Source organism: Pelodiscus sinensis, chromosome 1 (genome assembly GCF_049634645.1).
Source record: "Pelodiscus sinensis isolate JC-2024 chromosome 1, ASM4963464v1, whole genome shotgun sequence".
Taxonomy (NCBI): Eukaryota; Metazoa; Chordata; order Testudines; family Trionychidae; genus Pelodiscus; species Pelodiscus sinensis.
Genome location: NC_134711.1, coordinates 335,053,248 through 335,074,112, shown reverse-complemented (window position 1 = coordinate 335,074,112; position 20,865 = coordinate 335,053,248). Strand labels below are relative to the sequence as shown.

At 48.1% G+C, this 20,865-nt stretch overlaps 2 protein-coding genes across 2 annotated transcripts; both read right to left on the bottom strand.

Annotated features, from left to right (window-relative positions):
* Positions 1–1,637: 1,637 nt before the first annotated feature.
* Positions 1,638–2,585, bottom strand: LOC102457186 (olfactory receptor 52M1-like). The gene has a single exon (XM_006117169.2). The coding sequence runs from the start codon at positions 2,583–2,585 to the stop codon at positions 1,638–1,640; it is 948 nt and encodes a 315-aa protein (XP_006117231.1).
* Positions 2,586–15,439: 12,854 nt separating this feature from the next.
* On the bottom strand, positions 15,440–16,387 carry LOC102456939 (olfactory receptor 52M1-like). The gene has a single exon (XM_006117168.1). It carries the CDS (start codon positions 16,385–16,387, stop codon positions 15,440–15,442), a length of 948 nt encoding a protein of 315 aa, XP_006117230.1.
* Between the last annotated feature and the right edge of the window lie 4,478 nt (positions 16,388–20,865).

The following is a 20,865-nucleotide window of genomic DNA, read 5'->3' as shown; positions in this document are numbered from 1 at the left end:
ATCAGATCATAGCCTCCAAAAGGTGCTTTTATTAACAAAACAAAAAGATGGAATTCGTAAAGCATACTAGGGTTGCTAGGTGCTATAAAGCAACTGAGAAAAGAACGATTTAAAGACAGAGAATTGCTTCCCTAGGATTCAGCTTTACTTACAGTATAGTGTGAAGTGGGGAGAGTATGGATTCAACACAGAGGAGTTTAACCAAACAAAACAAAGGAAGTAACCTGCTCACTGCTACCTAAAAACATTTCCTTTCTACTCACATATCCATATTGTAAAGGTCCAGTCCATTTCTCGGCACGGGTATTCATTTTCTGGGCATGAATTGGTCTAACTATTTTTGAACCCTGTTAAAGTCGAAGTCTTCACAGAATCCGCTAGCAAGGAGTTCCACAGGCCGACTGTGCACTGTGTAAAGAAAAACTTCCTTTACTTTGTTTTTAAACCTGTTATCAATTTCATTTGGTGACCCCTAGTTCCTATGTTATCTCCAGATCTGACATAATTTTACAGACCTCTCTCCTTAGTCTCCTCTTTTCTAAGCCGAAAAGTCCCAATCATTTTAATCTCTCTTCATATGGCATCTGTTCCAAAGTCCTAATCGTTTTTGTTGCCTTTTTCTGAATCTTTTCCAATGCCAAGATACCTTTTTTGAGATGAGGTGACCCCATCTGTACACAGTATACAAAATATGGGCGTACCATGGATTTATGTAGAGGCAATAAGATATTCTTTGACTCATTATGTACCCCTTTCTTAAAGATTCCTAACATTCTGTTTGCATTTTTGACTCCTGCTGCACATTGAATGGATGTTTTCAGAGAACTATCTGAAGTGGCACTAAGATGTCACTCTTGAGCAGTAATAGCTCATTTTAGTTGGGATTGGTCCTGCCTAGAGCAGGGGGCTGGACTTGACGACCTACTGAGGTCTCTTCCAGCTCCATGGTTCTATGATTCTATGATTAATCTCCATCATTTTGTATGTATAGATTTTGTACGTATACTTGGGATTATTTTCCCAATGTTCATAACCTCACATTTATCAATATTGAAATTCATTTGTCGTTTTGTTGCCCAATCACTTAGTTTTGTGAGCTCTTGACACTCTGATTTGGTCTTAGCTGTCTTGAGAAGTTTAAACAAACTACAGGACTATGCAGCACTTTAAAGACTAACAAGATGGTTTATTAGGTGATGAGCTTCCGTGGGCCAGACCCACTTCCTCAGATCAAATAGTGGAAGAAAATAGTCACAACCATATATACCAAAGGATACAATTTAAAAAATGATGAACACATATGAAAAGGACAAATCAAATTTCAGAACAGAAGGGAGATGCAGGGGGAAGGTAAATGTTTGTGAGCTAATGGTATTAAAGGTGATAACTGGGGAAGCTATCTTTGTAATGGGTAAGTGGAAGTGGATCTGAGGAAGTGGGTCTGGCCCACAAAAGCTCATCACCTAATAAACCATCTTGTTAGTCTTTAAAGTGCTACTTAGTCCTGTATTTTGTTTCAGCTACACCAGACTAACACGGCTACGTTTCTATTGCTATTGAGAAGTTTAGTATCATCTGCAGATTTTGCCACCCCCGTGTTTACCTCTTTCTCTAGCTTGGTCCCAGACGAGAACACTTTAAGTTCTTTTATGAGTAAAGAGCCAGAGGATCCTATTCCGGATTTGGTTGGTCCTCACCCCATAGATGATGGGGTTTAGCATGGGGGGCACCAAGAGGTAAATGTTGGCAATGAGAATGTGGAAAGGCAGGGCCACCCTGTGGCCAAACCGGTGTATGAGGGAGGTAAAGATCATTGGGACATAAAATGTAAGGATGGCGCAGAGGTGGGAGCTGCAAGTCCCAAAAGTCTTGAGCCGGGCGTCCTTTGTGGGGAGGCTGAAAATAGCCCTAAGGATTTGGGTATAGGAAATGGCAATAAAAATAACATCCAGACCATGGACACAGAGCAGCACAGAAAGGCCGTAGTAATTACTGATGGTGATGTCAGTGCAAGCCAACTCAACCACAGCCATGTGCTCGCAGTATGTATGGGGGATAATGTTGGTTCTGCAATATGACCACTGACTTGCAAGGAAGGGACAGGGCATTATGAGAATGTTGCCACGAAGCATCATGGCTAGACCAATCTTGGACACCACAGTGTTTGTCAGGATGGAGGAATGTCTCAGTGGAACACAAATGGCCACGTAGCGATCCAACGCCATGGCCACAAAGATCCCAGACTCCATCATTGAGTAGCAGTCAATGAAGAACATCTGGGTGAGGCAGGCACTGAAATCGATCTCCCTGGAACTGAACCAGAAGATGCTCAGCATTTTGGGCAGGGTAGATGTAGACAGGACCAGGTCGGTGATGGCCAGCATGCAGAGGAAATAGTACATGGGCTCATGGAGACTTGGATCTGTCTTCACAACAAATAGAATGGTGACGTTCCCCAAGATGGCAATGGCGTAAATGGTGCAGAAGGGGATGGAGATCCAGACATGGGCTGCCTCCAGGCCAGGAATTCCCAGCAGGATGAAGATGGAGGGGTTGATAAAGTCAGTTCTGTTGGAATCTGACATGGAGTCGGGAGAAGATGTCCAACTCTGAGGGAGAACAATGCTTCCTGAATGTTCAGTACATGCCACTGACTTCTTTATGTGCCCAACATCTAGGGAGATGGTCAGAGTACAAACACCTGGATGGAGAGACGATGTTAGTTGGAATTAGTACGTGCACCGCTTGTTGGCTGTTCTCATGAGGGAAGCCGATTGGTTATTCTTAACACACAGAAAATGACATTTTCATTATTTAGAAAAAAGTAATTATGAAAATCTGACCCTACTAATTCCCTATTTGACAGAGCTCCTTTAACCAATAACTCCTATGTGTTCTAATGTGCGAAACATTCATAAACACCATCAGGAAAGTTGCATGTGGCTATTGTGTATCCCTCCTTGTTTCTTAATGCCTTGTGACCCAGGTTAGACAGCCATGCAGGAGAGGGTTCTCTGTTCACTCTGTTGCTTAAAATCACAGTGGAGGAGGAAACCCTTTTTAAAAACCTCCCGACTAGAACGGACTTTGGAGAAAAGATCTGGGCATCCCTGAGAGCAGCTCCATGGAACACCTGTTCATTCGCAATAGCTTGGAAAACCTAGACAAGGAAAGGGGTAGAGACGATGCCAGAGAGAGACATTTGAAGAGATCCGTCTATTGATCTTATCAAAAAGATGCTCAAGCAGATACATTTATGGGGAGGAAACTATGGATACTAATATGCTCTCATCTAGCGTGGCAAGGCAGAGCTGGAAATTGAATCCAGACAAATTCCAGGTGGAAATAAGGAACAACTGTTTAGCCCTGATGCAGATCAACCATTGGAATCCATTGAAAATGGCCTTGGTCGATTCTCTAATTCCGTGTGTCTGCCGTCCTAGCCTGGTTGCATGTCTGTAGTGTCTCCTTAAGAGCTTGTCTACAAATAAAACACTACAGTGGCATTGCAGTGGTGCTTGAACATAGGCACCACTTACACCAGTGGTAGAGTCAGTAATCCACTTCACTGAGAGTCATTGGCGAGGTGGCTGGAAGAATTCTGTGTGGACCTCATGCTGTCTGCACTGTGTTTAGACTGACACAACTACATCTCTCTTTGGATTTTTTTTGCTACTGAAGGAAAAGCCAATGCAGTTTGGGGTGTGATTAACAGAGGCACAGAGTGCAAGTCATAGGAGGGGGTAACAGTCCTCTGCTCGGCACAGCTTAGGTCTCAGCTGGAGAACCGTGCCCACTTTGGCTCACCTATTCCTAGGAAGGTGGCAAGGGTTCTGGAAATGATCCAGAGGCAAAGACGATCCAAGGGGTGCAATACAAAGACTAGGAGCAGAAAAAAGAGCTGAGACGCTGAATTTGGAAACAAGGACATTGAGGAGACACTTTACACTTCTGCAGATACTTAAAAAGTTGGTGTAAAACAACAGCGATCGAGAAAACGAGTTCTTTTTTATCTCAAAGAGCATGACCACAGTTAGTAGACTTGAACAACAGCATTGCAAAGTTAGAAGAATTCTCAGGAGAAATGTGAACTCTAAGAACAGGGGGACAAAAGAAGAGATGCCTGGGAAGGGTTTCCAAAGAAGGATGAATAGTCACCTCTCCTGGCTGGTACAGACACAGCAAATTGTGCATCTTGGCAGGGTGTTACACGAGATGGCCTTTGTGTTCTCCTTAGTCTAGGCTCTATGAATCTGTGCAGTAAAATCCCAGTGTTGACCAGGTCTTAGTCACACACAAGTGGGTGGGCTCAATAGAGGGGTAACGAGGAGAAATGCACTGGCACGTGTTATACAGGAGATCTGATGGGGTGGTCTAATAGTCACTGTAAACTCTCTGAATTTATTGTTAGAAAAAGCAAATCACGTTTATATTTGCCCTGTCTCATAGCACGTGCCCAGGGAACATTCACTTACACTAGAGTCTGAACGTGTAAAATTGATTTAAAAAACACCTGTCCACAGAACCCATCTGTGGCCTGGGCGCTGCCTTGCCACGGACATTGCGGGAGGAAAGAGCTCAGTGGAGAGGGATTCCCAACGGGAGTGGCTACTGTGGACAGTGCTGGTGGTGTCACATTAGGTTAATGCTGTGTGACCCCGGCAATCGTGAGTCCTGGCATGTAATTGCTGATCCGTTTGCCCAACTGCAGAACTGTTTGCACCCAGCTGTCTCTCACGGGGTGTCTGCTTCCGGCTGAACAGATTCTGGATGCTCCGACATGGCCGTTCTGACACCCTGGGGATTGAATCTGGGAGAGCAGACGTCTTGCCCATGCTGAAAACGTCTTACAAATGATCCAGCGAGGGCCTTAGAACCGCCATGCTCCCAAGCAGGTTAAAAGCATGAACGGCCGGAGCCCTGAAATGCAGGGGGAGGAGGTGACCGTCTCTGGGCATTACCACAAAGCTGGCTCCTGTGGTCTTTTTTCTGGTCTTACTTCAAGGGGAGTTGTCCCTCAGCGAGGGAGGGGTCTCAGCATATTATGTACCACCGCCTCAAAAATTGCTCTTGCATTGCACATCTAATAACACCCATCATCTGGAACGATCCACTTAGCCCCTGAAACGCAGCCCAGCAGGGGCAGGAGTTGGTGCAAAGAAAAGAGTGAGGTTTAGGTTTGTGATCCTTGACAAATCTTATCACCTGTGGCAAGAGCCCCGGGATGTCTAATAGCTGAGGAGAGCAGAAAGGACCCCAGACTTACTGGCTAACCCATCACGCCGATGTAGCCCTTGGTTTGTCACGCAGGGGAGCTCCTCAGCAAGAGACGGGTACCTGGGAATGCTGAGATGGACGTGTCTTCCATAGGTATCAGCTTCACTTCTCTCCCTCCAGCACCTGCGGCAGCATCTCACAGTGGGAGGTGACACAGGGGTGGCACTTTTTGTAGCAAGGCTCTGTGTGATCCCAGAGGGGTGTGTTCAATGTCTGAATGTAAAGAGACCAGCCTCTCAGTGCTTGTGTGCTCATTATCCAGCGTTAGGAATAAACAGCGGTGAAGGGGCATTCCCAAAGGGAAAGGAGAGCTCTTCGTCTCAGCTGAATAAGCGAGGGATTGGCTGCTCTGGGTTTTTGTGACTATTCAATCATTAGAGTTGATTATTAGGAAAATGAGGGATAATGCCAAGGTCTCCACCGCATCTGCTTCCTTGTGAATGCCCATGGTGGGTGGCTAGATAGTAAACAGACTGATCTGTAGATAGATGACTGTGGGGAGCCATGAACACTTTCTGCCGGCACACGGGGCGGTTGCTGTTGACCAGAAGTCAATAATTATCACCCGTTGTTTCCATCGTATTGTGCAGCACCTCTCCTTGAAGCATCCACAGAGCCCTAGCAGGAGAAAGATTCTATGAACATAGCCCGAGTATACAAAGAGATCAACTGAGGCACAAGGGCACATGACTTGGCCACGGTCCACAGAGAATGATTGATCCATGACAGAACCCAGGAGTTCCACTTTCCTGCCATAAAAATCCAACATCAATCTGTCATATTTCTTACTCTTCAAGATAAGATGCTCGTGTTGATTGCACCCTACGTGTGTAAGTTATCAGGGATTTTGCCTTGGCAGTATCCAGTACCTTTGGCTGTGACCCCCTTTGTTATGAGGTGAACACGTATCAGCATATGTCACACCACTGGCCCTCTGGCCTCTCAGTTTCTTCTTTCCAGTTACCCCAACTGAGAGTAGCAGTGGGTAGGAGAATGGACATGAGCCACACAGCTCCCAGAACCACAGGTACCATAGCCAGGTTACTCTTTTCTCTTCTTAGAGTTATTGTTATTTTCAAGTCCAGTAGAGACAACTCACAAGCAGTATCCACAGAGGCAGGCCTCAGCTTAGGAATTATGGGCCCTACGCAGCATGATGACACTGGTGCCTCTATACCCGATGGTAGCTAGTTCGATGGGGGGAGAGGCAATTCTTTAGACCTGTGAGTTTATAATCTTTAGTAACACACCAATGAAATATTTCCAAAGCAAGTTTTAAAGGAAGGTCCTGTCAACTTTCTATAAATGAATTAGAAGCAAGAGGAGCACCAAGGACAGGATAGGCCCATTGCTCAGAGAGGAGGGAAAAATAATAACAGGAAACTTGAAAATGACAGAGACTCTTAATGACTTTGTTTTGGTCTTCACCGAGAAGTCTGATGATGAAGGGATGTCTAACATAGTGAATGCTCGTGGGAAGGGGGTAGGTTTAGAAGATGAAATAAAAAAAGAACAAGTTAAAAATCACTTAGAAAAGTGAGATGTCTGCAAGTCACCAGGGCCTGATGAAATGCATCCTAGAATACTCAAGGAGCTGATAGAGGAGGTATCTGAGCCTTTAGCTGTCATCTTTGGAAAATCATGGAAGTTGGGAGAGATTCCAGAACACTGGAAAAGGGCAAATCTAGATAAAAAGGGAAATGAGAACAACCCAGGAAACTACAGAGCGGTCAGTTTAACTTCTGTGCCAGGGAAGATAATGGAGCAGGTAATTAAGGAATTCATCTGCAAACACATGGAAGACAATAAGGTGATAGGCAAGAGCCAGCATGGATTTGTAAAGAACAAATCATGTCAAACCAATCTGATAGCTTACTCTGATAGGACAACAAGCTCTCTGGATAAGGGAGAAGCGGTGGACGTGGTATCCTTACACTTTAGTAAGGCGTTTGATATGGTCTTGCATGACCTTATCAATAAACTGGGCAAATACAACTTAGATGGGGCTTCTATAAGGTGGGTGCATAACTGGCTGGATAACTGTTCTCAGAGAGTAGTTATTAATGCTTCAGAGTCATGCTGGAAAGGGATAACAAGTGGGGTTCCATGGGGATCTGTTTTGGGACTGGTTCTATTCAATATCTTCATCAATGATGTAGATGATGGCATAGAGAGAACACTTATGAAGGTTGCACATGATATGAAGTGGGAAGCGGTTGCAAGTGCTTTGCAGGATAGGGTCATAATTCAAAATGATCTGGGCAAATTGGAGAAAATGTTTGAGGTAAACAGGATGAACTTCAATAAGCACAAATGCAAAGTGCTCCACTAAGGAAGGAACAATCCATTTCACACACACAGAATGGGAAGCGACTGTCTGGGAAGGAGCACGGCAGAAAGGGATCTAGGGGTCATAGTGGACCACAAGCTAAATATGAGTCAGCAGTGTGATGCTGTTGCAAAGAAAGCAAACATGATTCTGGGAGGCATTAACAGGTGTGTGGTGACCCAGACACGAGAAGTCATTCTTCCGCTCTACTCTGCGCTGGTTAGGCCTCAGTTGGAGTATTGTGTCCAGTTCTGGCTGCCACATTTCAAGAAAGATGTGGCGAAATTGGAGAAGGTCCAGGAGTACAGGATCTTTAAAAAAAGGGGGGGGAGGGCTCGAAAGAACCGCGTCTGGACAGCGGTTTTACTTTCGAAATACTCTTTTTTGAAAGATTGCGCAGCCACCATTATGCAAATGAAGTGTGGAAATTCAAATCCAGGCTTCATTTGCAATTTCATTCAGTCTAATTTACATCCCTCTTTTGAAAGAGGGATGTAGTGTGAACATAGACAGTACGTTCGGAAACTGACTTTATGTCCCTGGGGTTGGCAAATGCCTGTTCAATGGCTTCGTTAGCACTTGAATGGCTCTTCCACAGGTTCCATGTTCTGCTAATCGATCTGGCAGCCTCTGTTATTTTAAGTTCCCCTTCCACCTCCTCTCTCTGCCAGCCAGGGACCCCTTCCACCTCCCCCCTCCGCCAGACAGGGACCCCTTCCACCTCCCCCCTCCTCCAGCCAGGGAACCCTTCCACCTCCCCCCTCCGCCAGACAGGGACCCCTTCCCCCTCCCCCTCCTCCAGCCAGGGACCCCTTCCACCTCCCCCCTCTGCCAGACAGGGCCCTCTTCCACCTCCCCCCTCCTCCAGCCAGGGAACCCTTCCACCTCCCCCCTCCGCCAGACAGGGACCCCTTCCCCCTCCCCCTCCTCCAGCCAGGGACCCCTTCCACCTCCCCCCTCCGCCAGACAGGGCCCCCTTCCACCTCCCCCCTCCTCCAGCCAGGGAACCCTTCCACCTCCCCCCTCCGCCAGACAGGGACCCCTTCCACCTCCCCCCTCCGCCAGACAGGGACCCCTTCCACCTCCCCCCTCCTCCAGCCAGGGAACCCTTCCACCTCCCCCCTCCGCCAGACAGGGACCCCTTCCCCCTCCCCCCTCCTCCAGCCAGGGACCCCTTCCACCTCCCCCCTCCGCCAGACAGGGCCCTCTTCCACCTCCCCCCTCCTCCAGCCAGGGAACCCTTCCACCTCCCCCCTCCGCCAGACAGGGACCCCTTCCCCCTCCCCCTCCTCCAGCCAGGGAACCCTTCCACCTCCCCCCTCCGCCAGACAGGGACCCCTTCCCCCTCCCCCCTCCTCCAGCCAGGGACCCCTTCCACCTCCCCCCTCCGCCAGCCAGGGACCCCTTCCACCTCCCCCCTCCTCCAGCCAGGGACCCCTTCCCCCTCCCCCCTCCTCCAGCCAGGGACCCCTTCCACCTCCCCCCTCCGCCAGCCAGGGACCCCTTCCACCTCCTCTCTTCACCAGACAGGGCCCCCTTCCACCTTCCCCACTCCGCCAGCCAGGGACCCCTTCCACCTCCTCTCTCCGCCAGACAGGGCCCCCTTCCACCTTCCGCACTCCGCCAGCCAGGGCCCCCTTCCACCTCCTCTCTCCGCCAGACAGGGCCCCCTTCCACCTTCCCCACTCCGCCAGCCAGGGCCCCCTTCCACCTCCCCCCTCCTCCAGCCAGGGACCCCTTCCACCTCCTCTCTCTGCCAGCTGGGGACCCCTTCCACCTCCCTCCTCCGCCAGCTGGGGACCCCTTCCACCTCCCCCCTCCGCCAGCTGGGGACCCCTTCCACCTCCCCCCTCCGCCAGCCAGGGACCCCTTCCACCTCCCTCCTCCACCAGCCAAGGTCCCCTTCTCCCTCCCCACCATGGTCTTACCAGAACTCCAGTGGCCAGGCAGTGGTGTGCGCCAGCCCCAGCTCTAATCCTGCCAGCTGGGCCATGCTGGGCCACATCGCATGTTAGGCACAGCTCCCAGGCCTGGATTTCCCCCCTCGTGCTGGGAGGGGCAGGGCTGGGCCTGCTTTCACCCCCATGTGTTGCTTTTCCCAGGGGAAGATCATGCCAGCCCTCCAGCCGTTGGGGAGGGGAGTGCAGGGTTGGGGTCGTACGCAGTCTCAGACTCCCACGTGGGCCCTGGGAAGGACCAGGCTGGGGGTGGGCAGGGCATGTTCCTGTGTGACGCAGAGTGATGTGAAAATGTTACTCTGTCATCCCACAGGGAAAAATTGTAGGTATAGTAAGAAGAATGGAGCATATCCAGCTGGCTTAATTAGCCTCATGAACACAGGATCTGTAATTGACAGGGACTTTTTTGCTGTTATCTATCTATCTATCTTGGGTTTTTTGGTATTTCTTGTCCAACTCCTCTGGGTTTTACTCACGAAAGTTCCTGGTCCTATCTATGTTTGTTACTCTCTAAGGAGCTGCAGGACTTCCCATTGTTTTGAAAGTTGCAGACTAACACAGCTACGCCTCTGAAAGGTGGTCTGATCATTACTGATCTGGGGTGTGGGCAGGTGTCAGTTCATTAGCAGTCGGAAGCAGAGATCCCCCTTAGCAATGGTTTTCTGCTTTCTGTCTCGGGGCATTCTCACCCAGCAACAGCGGGTTAGCCCTGCACTGAGGGCTCACAAAAGGGCCATGACACAGTATTGCCAGGTAGCTGTAGTTCAGAATACTGGGCAGAAGAAACTATTCACAACTCACAAGGGTTCTATCGCTTCAGCTGGATGGCCTTTGGCCTCCATGTGACCCCAGCAATGGACGGCCTTCTAAGTCCCCATATGGAGAATGCAAAGAATGCCATAACCTGCTTGGACAACCAACACTTGGACAACCAACACTGGGGAGGTGATTGGGGTCAGGTAGCTGCTGTCATCAAGATGCCAAGATCACTGCCAACCCAGAGTGATGTTAGATTGGGTGGGAGGAAGCCATGCACCCAGGATAGCTTGTGGGGTGAGGTCTCACCTGCCACTCATATGGAGGGTCCAGGCCATGCAGACTTGACCAGCACTTACCAGGAAGGGACAGGTCTGACCAGTTCTGGAACAGGAGAAATGTTCCAAGCTCTGTAGCAAAGTCTATTAATGAATGAATGAAGATTGCCTGTCTCCTAGAGCTGGAAGTTCATCAAGTCCAGTCCCTTGCCTGCACAGCAGGACCAAGTACCATCCCTGACAATTTTTTCCCCCAAATGGCCTCCTCAAGGATTGAACTCACAACTCTAGGTTTAGCAGGCCAATGCTCAAACAACTGAGCTATCCCTCCCCCCGCGTTAGGAACCCTGCTCTTCAGCCACACTGCACTCTGCCGAAATCAGAGGTCCTGCCTACTCACGTTTGGCACAGCCCAACCTGCCTGGGCAACTTCCAGAGAGACATTTGCAAGCGAGCAGGTTATTGCATCACTGCTATGAGACTGATACCTGAACACTACAAAATACCAAGGGTGGGTTTTATCTGGTATTTAACCATTGATATTTCTTACTTTTTCTTTTTCTATTAAACCTTTGGCTTCTCTGTGCTAGCGGGTTGCCAGCAGCACACTTCTTGCATGAGATGTGAGTTACATAGCGACCTGACTCACTGCAGGCGTCTTTTGTGCTGAAATTGGTTTCAAACCCCACTCCCCACGATGTCCAGTATCCAGGCGGTGAGCTGAGGGCTTGGGTGCCTCCGGAGACTGCATTTGTGGCTTCCATGTAACCAGTCTGGCTTTGTAAAATCTAATGAGAAAACCACCTTGAGACTGGGGTGAGTTGCCCTAATTCTTTGCATTTTTCCTGTATATGGTGTGTTCATCTGTGCCCGACTGAGGCACAATGACACAGGGACACCATTGATCAATCTTACCCAGACTGTTGCTGACTGCTCCAAGAGCTTCTAACCCTGGTAAAGATGGAGAAATTCAGGCAGAAGGAAGGGACGTGGCTGGAGACCAGGAAACTCGCCTACGAGTCCCCAGCTGCTGAAATTTTGCTTAGACCTTCTCAGACCTGGCTCCCATGGTCTATGCAGGACACAAAGGCCTGGTGCTCTCTCTCCATTGGGTTACCTACTCAGGGGACATCCCCTCGTTTCAGTGGGGCTGAACCCACTTACCCCCGCTGAGGAATATGATTCAAGTCACTTAACTAGACATCACATGTCAGCAGCATCCAGTGAGCTGGGAGGGAGGGTCTGCAACATGGGGTCATTGGGCATTTAAGGGAGATGAATATTTATTCTAGTGGACTGCTACTGAAAGGCCCTAATCAGGGCCATTGAGTCGCATGCTGCACTTATTTGATTCCTTGGAGCATGTGTCAGGGATGGTGTAGACGGAGCTTGGTCCTGCCTTGAGGGCGGGGGGCTGGACTCGATGACCTCTCGAGGTCCCTTCCAGTCCTATTATTCTATGATTCTATGATTCTATGTGCTTGGGCCCAGTGATGGATGAGAGGAGTACCGCCTGTAAAGGGTTAAACTCAGAAAATCCTGCAAAAATCTAGAAAGTGTTGGCAGGGAGCCAGGCGAACCAATTGGAAGAAAGTGCTGAGATTTGAATGGAAAGGGAATCTGCCTGCTGTTCTCTTGGGAGTTTAAAAGCAAGAGCTGGGGGGAAAAGATGAATTGAACCACAGGGATACCCATGTCCAGAAAAGGAACACCCATGCCTAGAAATGAACTGGAACAGTGAGGATTATTATGCTGTACCCATTGCTGGTCTGACATCTCCTATATGCAGTGTAGTTGGAGTCAGGTTGGTCCCAGGATATTAGCGAGACAAGGTGAGTGAGGTAATATCTTTTATCACTTCATATCAGACCTATCAGTTCCCATCCTCAAAGGAAACCTTTGGAAGTACAGTCAAGCAAGTAGGTAGGGAATGTTTAATTGGACACAGTTCTTTTCTTTGGGTATGTCTAGACTACAGGCTTCTGTTGACAGAAGTTTTGTCGACAGATAGTGTCGACAAAACTTCTGTCGACAAAGAGCGTCTAGACTACATTGAGTTCTGTCGACAAAGCAAGCTGATTTGTCGACATAGCAGTGTAGTCTAGACACAACCCTGCAGGCAATTACACCTTCTGTCGACAGAACTCTGTCGACAGAAGGCGTTATGCCTCGTAAAATGAGGTTTACCAGCATCGACAAAACTGCTGAGTTCTGTCGACGTTATGTCAACAGAACTCAGCGGTAGTGTAGACGCAGGTATAGTTTTGTCGACAAAAGTCCATATTTGTCACAAAACTCTGTAGTCTAGACACACCCTTTGTGACGTAGTTTGGCTAAATTCTTCTGTGTTGAGTCCCTGTGCCCGCACACTCTTTACGCTGTAACTAAAGTTGAATTCTAGAGACCAATTCTCTCTCTTTAAATCTTTTTTTCTCAGTTCATCTATTACACCCCACAACCAAGTATGCTTTACCAACTATCTTTTTGTTTTGCTAATACAATCACCTTTTTTAAGAGTATGATTTTATTCTTGTGTCCTGAAAGGCAATTGGATGTCTGGGCCTAAGACTGAGAAGTCAGCTATCAGAGATTTATAGTTTTTTATTTTATTTTATTTTATTTTATTTTATTTTATTTTTTCCATGTTCTCATGTGGAAAAAGTCAATTTCCCCTGGGTTCAAGAAGAAAGAGTTGTGTTTTTGTTTGTTTTTTTGTTTTCACTTGTGTGGCAGCTATGGTGGCAGCTTGTCTCCTAAAATCAGGGAATCTGTGACCTAGGGGATTTTTTTTCAGACAAAAGCCTCTAAAGACAAGGTATTCTTAAGGTCTCTTGCATGTTTCCTCCTTCTGCTTTTAAAGTGCCAGCGTGGGGAAAAGCCCTGACAGGAACAGCTAACAGGAGAGTTTGGAGAGGGAGTTCTCCAGGTAAAAGAGGAGTAAAAACGGGACCCTTGTGGTAAGTGGCTGTCTGGAGTGTGTGTTTGTGTGTGGGGGAGTTATTAGTATGATGGGGGCTAATTTGGCTACGACAAATCAGGAAAGAGATCTTGGAGTTATCGTGGACAGTTCTCTGAAAACTTCCATGCAGTGTGCTGCGGCGGTCAAAAAGGGAAATAGGATGCTAGGAATTATTAGGAAAGGGATAGACAATAAGACCAGAATATCTTACTGCCCCTGTATAAAACTATGGTATGCCCACATCTTAAATACTGTGTACAGATGTGGTCTCCTCACCTCAAAAAAGATATTTTGGCCTTGGAAAGGGTTCAGAGAAGGGCAACTAAAATGATTAGGGGTTTGGAACGGGTCCCATATGAGGAGAGGTTAAAGTGACTGGGACTTTTCAGTTTAGAAAAGAGGAGACTGAGGGGGGATATGATAGTGGTCTATAAAATCATGAGTGGTGTGGAGAGGGCTGCTAAGAAAAGTTATTTCATAGTTCCCTAAATAGAAGAACTAGAGGACACCAAATGAAATTAATGGGTAGCAGGTTTAAAACGAATAAAAGAAAGTTCTTTTTCACACAGTGTGTAGTCAATCTGTGGAACTCCTTGCCAGAGGAGGCTGTGAAGGTTAGGACTATAATAGAGTTTAAAGAGAAGCTAGATAATTTCATGGAGGTTAGGTCCATAAAAGGCTATTAGCCAGGGGATAATATGAAGTCCTTGGCCTCTGTTTGTCAGAGGCTGGAGAGAGATGGCAGGCGACAAATCGCTTGATCATTGTCTTTGGTCCACACTCTCTGGGGCACCTGGTGCTGGCCACTGTCGGTAGACAGGATACTGGGCTAGAAGGACCTTTGGTCTGATCCAGTATGGCTGTTCTTATATTCTTATGTTCAGGCCCTATGGATTATGTAGCATTCCAGACAGTGTGTGGTGCCTGGTAAACAAGCAAGATCAGGCTGGAGACTGAGTTGTGTGGAAACCTGTTTTTTGTGGCTGTAGTTCTTGCTTATCATTTTAATAAAAACCTCCTGCTTAAGAAGGACTTCATCTCCACAGATGACAAAACACAGCCACACTGTGTCAAATACGAACCAGAACAGCATTGGCAGTTCATGGCCAGAGCATCGGTACTGGCGTGGGGGAATCTGAAACCCAGTTTCTATTCTCAGCTCTGCCACCAACTCATTGTGTGGTTTGGGTAAATCGCTTTCTTTCTATGTGGCTCAGTCTGTCTGTAAATGTGGCGTAATGCTGCCGAGCAGCCTGGGTAAAGAGCTTCTAGAAGTAGTGACCAAAGAACACATGCATTCCATGTGTTAGACTCAGCTTCACTGTTCAGCTGCAGACCCTACGCACTGGGGACAATTCTTCATCACATTCTTTGAGCTACTGAGGCCACCCCGTCTCTGACTAGCATCCTGCCTTCTCTGGTAACCAAGGGCTTCTCTAGCCACCTCTCAGGCTCCTTGTTGGGATGCAGAAGTTCCCATCTCAGCCCTAGAGCAGAAGGAGACCAGCTGTTGGGGAAGGAGGTGGAGATGAACCAGTGAGTGACAGGGAAGGAGAGAAGAGGAATTGAGCAAACTGTAGATGATGGGCCTTAGCTGAATGTGTAACAAGGGGGCAAGACTTTGAGGGAACAGGCAGAGCAAGGGATGGGGTCACAGTGCCTGTTACCAGCAGTAAAAAAAGTTGAATTCCACTATGTTACTGAGTTATACACAGGCCTGTTCCCCAGTTTGACTGGCTGACATAGCCCAGTAAGTCGGGGAACGTGTTTAGATGTCTCTCAGACTATGCGGTAAATGACTCAGTGAGGAGAGCCACGTTCCATATCACCAGCTAGATCTTCCCAAAGGCGGGACTGAGAGCAAAAGCACCAGGAGAAAACTTTAGGTCCTTTTACGATTAAAGAGCCGGAGCAGCCGGTCCCGAATTTGCTTGCTCCTCACGCCGTAGATGATGGGGTTTAGCATGGGGGGCACTAAGAGGTAAATGTTGGCAAAGAGAATGTGGAAAGACAAGGCCACATTGCGGCCAAACCGGTGCATGAGAGCGGTGAAAATCATTGGGATGTAAAATGTTAGGATGGCGCAGAGGTGGGAAACGCAGGTCCCAAAAGTCTTGAGCCGGGCATCCTTTGTGGGGAGTCTGAAGATGGCCCTGAGGATCTGGGTATAGGACATGGCGATCAAAATTACATCAAGTCCATGGACACTGAATAGCACAGAAAGGCCGTAGTAATTACTGATGGTGACGTCAGCGCAGGCCAACTTCACCACGGCCATGTGCTCACAGAATACATGGGAGATGATGTTGGTTCTGCAATATGGCCGCAGACTTGCGAGGATGGGATAGGGCATTACGAGCACGCTGCCACGAAGCACCATGGCCAGGCCAGTCTTGACTACAAAGAGGTTTGTAAGGGTGGTGGAATGTCTCAGAGGATCACAGATGGCCACGTAGCGATCATAAGCCATGGCCACGAAGATCCCAGATTCTATCACTGTGAAACAGTCAATGAAGAACGTCTGGGAGAGGCAGGCACTGAAATGGATTTCCCTGGAATTGAACCAGAAGATGCTCAGCATTTTGGGCAGGGTGGATGTAGACAAGACCAGGTCAGTGACCGCCAGCATGCAGAGGAAATAGTACATGGGCTCATGGAGGCTTGGGTCCATCTTCACGATGAACAAGATGGCGAAGTTCCCCAATACTGCTAAGGCATACATGGCGCAGAAGGGGATGGAGATCCATAGATGGGCCGCCTCCAGTCCAGGAACGCCCAACAGGATGAAGGTGGAGGGGTTGGTGAAGTCGGTTGTGTTGGAATCTGACATGGAGGCAGGAGATGTCCAACTCTGAGGCAGAACAATGTTTCCTGAATGTTCAATACGTGCCACTGACTTCTTTATATGCCCAACATCTAGGGAGATGGTCGGAGTACAAACATCTGGATGGAGAGACAATGTTAGTTGGAGTTAGTACGTGCACCACTAGTTGGCTGTTCTCATGCGGGAAGCCGACTGAACACTCTTCACACACATTTTCATTATTCAGAACAAAGGAATTATAAAAACCTGACCCTGCTAATTCCCTATTTGATAGTGCTCCCTGAGCCAATAACTCCTAAAAGTCTGAGTGTGGGAAACATTCATAAATACCCTCAGGAATGTTCAGTGTGGCTCCTGTTTATCCCTCCTTTTTGCTGAACGCCATGTGGCCCCAGCTAGAGAGACCTGCTGTGGAGAGCGTTCCACTCTGTTGCTTACAATCATGGGGGGGGGGGGGGACTCTGTCAAGACTTCTGCTTCATGAAAACCTTCCAACTAAAACACACTTTGAAGAAGAGATCTTGGCATCATTGAGAGCAGCTCCAGGGAACACCTGCTTATCCACAGCAGTGTGGAAAAGCAAGACAAGGAACGGGATGGAGAATAGCCAGCTCTTGACATGTGCTCTGTCACCCCCTCTGTATGAACGACACAGGAAATATAAAGTGGAGCTGTGAGACAGGCCACGACAATTGGGGAGGAAGCTACTGACAGGGAGACTGAAGAGTCTGGGATTGTTTAGAGAAGAGACAAAAAAGGGGAAAGGATGAAGGTGGACTACACACCAAATGTCAAAGAGAGAACAGTTCTCCATGAGAATGATCTACACACACACGGTGCTTTAAAAGGCCGATTCCCATAGCTGAGGCAAATGCTCAGGAAAAACTGATTTAGAGGGAATATTCAGATGTAATAGACTTTGGTTTCTCTGCGACATTTGAGTTAGTAGAGGAAGACATTTAGGCTGTGTCTACACTGGCCACTTATTCCGGAAAATCAGCCGCTTTTCCGGAATAACTTGCCAGCTGTCTACACTGGCCCTTCAATTTCCGGAAAAGCACTGACGATCTAATGTAAAATCATCAGTGCTTTTCCGGAAATACTATGCTGCTCCCGTTCGGGCAAAAGTCTTTTTCTGGAAAACTGTTCCGGAAAAGGGCCAGTGTAGACAGCACAGTAGTCTTTTCCACAAAAAAGCCCCAATCACAAAAATGATGACCGGGGCTTTTTTGCGGAAACGCGCGTCTAGATTGGCCACGGATGCTTTTCCGGAAAGGCTTCCTGCCAATCTAGACGTGCTTTTCTGAAAATGCTTTTAACGGAACACTTTTCCATTAAAAGCATTTCTGGAAAATCATGCCAGTGTAGACGTAGCCTTAGAGCAGGCATGCCCAAAGTCCGGCCCGCGGGCCAATTGCGGCCCGTGTTCCGGTTTAATACGGCCCCACAGGTAATTTGGCAATATCTATCTTTTATGGCCCCCAACGAATCCATATGTATTGAGATGAATACATTGTAAAATCTCAGTTAATGTCAGTTGGTCTAAATCAGTTATAAATATATTTGGACACAACATGTATACTTGGTGTTATGTTCCTGTTCATATTTTTTTAACTTAAAAGTTGACAGACAACCTTTATTGTTGTTGTTCGTCCATCGTATTCGAAGAGGACCTTGACATCTAACAGGTTATGGACTGTTCATGGTGTGTCCGCAAATGGCTGATAAGGCCGATACGGGCACGGAATGTTCTACCACAGGTCGGGCAGACATGTGTGGGCACCACTGTTGCAGCTTTTGCAACTCTGGCTTTACGGAGTGCTCGCTTCTCTTGTGCTATGGTTGTCCTTCTGGCTTCAGATGTTTGACAGCCTAGGTAGATCAGCGTGTGCCATGTTGATCGGTCTTGTGCCAGGGTCTCCCAGGAGGTGGTGTCAATATCCAGGGACTTGAGAGAGGCTTTAAGCGTATCTTTGTATCGCTTCTTTTGTCCCCCGTGCGATCGCTTCCCTTGAAACAGCTCACCATAGAAGAGCTGTTTAGGGATGCGATGATCTGGCATCCTTGCAACATGGCCTGCCCAGCGTGTCTGAGCTTTCATCAGCAGGGTGTAAACTGACGGCAGACCTGCTCTAGAAAGGACTTCTGTGTCTGGCACCTTATCCTGCCACCGGATCCTCAGAAGTCTGCGGAGGCAAATCGTGTGGAAGTGGTTCAGTTGCCTAGCGTGCCTCCTGTATACAGTCCAAGTCTCACTGGCGTACATCAGGGTAGTTAACACTACTGCTCGATAGACTTTAAGCTTTGTAGCAAGGCTTATTCCACGGCGGTCCCACACTTTGGTCAACAGTCTGCCGAACGCAGAGCTTGCCTTGGCGACTCTGCAGTTGACCTCGATGTCAATTGTCACTGAGCGGGAGAGGGTGCTGCCAAGATATGTAAATTGGTCCACTGCTTGCAGCTTTTGTCCCTTCACTGTGATGGTGGGCACTTGATGCTGAGCTTTTGGAGCTGGCTGGTGCATCACTTCGGTTTTCTTTGTGTTGATGAGAAGGCCGAAGTTGTCGCATGCTGCTGCAAATTTGTCCATGCTGGCTTGCATTTCCTGCTCTGATCCAGCATTCAGGGCGCAGTCATCAGCAAAAAGGAGATCTCGTAACACAGTCTCTTTTATCTTGGTGACAGCCTGGAGTCTTCGCAGGTTAAACAATTTCCCATCGGTCCTGTATCTCAGTCTGATTCCCAAGGAACTGTTCTGAAAGGCGTCTGACAGCATGGCTGAAAACATTATGCTGAACAGGGTCGGTGCCAGCACACACCCTTGCTTGACGCCGTTTGTGACGGGAAAGGCCTCTGAAGCTTCTCCATCATCCAAAACACGAGCCGTCATGCCGTCGTGGAACTGACGTACCATCAAGATGAATCTGTCAGGGCACCCAAACTTCGACATGATGCGCCACAGACCTTCGCGACTGACAGTGTCAAAAGCCTTGGTGAGATCCACGAAGGTGGTGTACAGTTCAAGATTCTGCTCTTGACACTTCTCTTGAAGCTGTCGGGCTGCGAAGATCATATCCACCGTGCCACGCTCTTTGCGGAAGCCGCACTGTGTCTCGGGTAATAAACCCTGTTCCAGGTGGTTAATCAGACGATTCAGCAACACTCGTGCAAGGATCTTACCTGCGATGGAAAGCAGTGATATTCCTCTATGATTATCGCAAACTTGTCGATTTCCTTTCCTCTTGTAGAGGTGTACGATAGACGCGTCTTTCAGTTCCTGAGGAATAGATCCTTGATTCCAGAAGGACTGGAACAGCTGAGTGAGTTTGTTGACAAGCACTGCACCACCACCCTTATAGACTTCCGCTGGAATCGCATCAGATCCTGGGGCCTTGCCACTGGACAGCTGGCTGATGGCCTGTAAGGTTTCAGTCTCTGATGGTGAGACATCCAGGCTGTGGTTGATATCCGCCTGGGGCATTCTATCAATCGCCTCATTATTGATGGAAGATGGGCGGTTCAGTACGGATTGGAAGTGCTCAGCCCAACGCTGTAAAATCAGAGCCTTCTCAGTAATGAGAGTTGCACCATCTGAGTCCAGTAGAGGGGAACTCCCTGAGGGCTGAGGTCCATACAAGGATCTAAGGGCTTCGTAGAACCGTTTGGCATCGTTTCTATCAGAAAACTTCTGGATTTCATCTGCTTTGGCACTCAACCAGGAGTCCTGCATCTTACGAAGCTTGTTCTGTACGATCCTGCGAATGTTGTTGAAGGCATTTTTCTTAGCTGTTGACGATGGGTCATTCTGGTGAGCACGGTGAAGGCAATGCTTTTCAGCAAGTATGGCCTTGATCTCTTCATCGTTTTCATCAAACCAGTCCTGCTGTTTCCTGTGTGAGGGTCCAAGAACCTTTAGTGCAGAAGAGTGCACAATATCCCGGAAGCGTTCCCAGTCCTTCTCAGCATTTTCCTCTAATTGCAGCTCTAAAAGTTGGTTGCCAAGATCTTCTGCTAGTAAAGTTGCTGTGTTGGGGTTCCTCAGTCTACTGACATTGATCTTTTTCATCACAGCTTTGTTTCCCTGCGGACGTCTCTTTGGCTTGATGCGAAAGCTTAATTTGGAGATGATAAGTCTGTGGTCAGTCCAACAGTCAGCACTCGGCATGGCCTTGGTCACCCTTACATCCTGTCTGTCTTTCCTCCGCACAATGACATAATCAATGAGATGCCAGTGCTTAGAGCGTGGGTGCATCCAGGACGTCTTTTTGCGAGTGGGCAGGCGGAAGATGGTATTGGTGATGATCAAATCATGAGCCGCACATGTCTTCAGTAATAGTAGGCCATTGCTGTTACATTTACCGATTCCATTTTTTCCAATGACGCCATCCCAGGCAGTGTGATCAGATCCTACTCTCGCGTTGAAATCGCCAAGTAGAATCAGCCTGTCAGTGCGCTTCACGGATGAGAGTAGGGCATCGAGATCT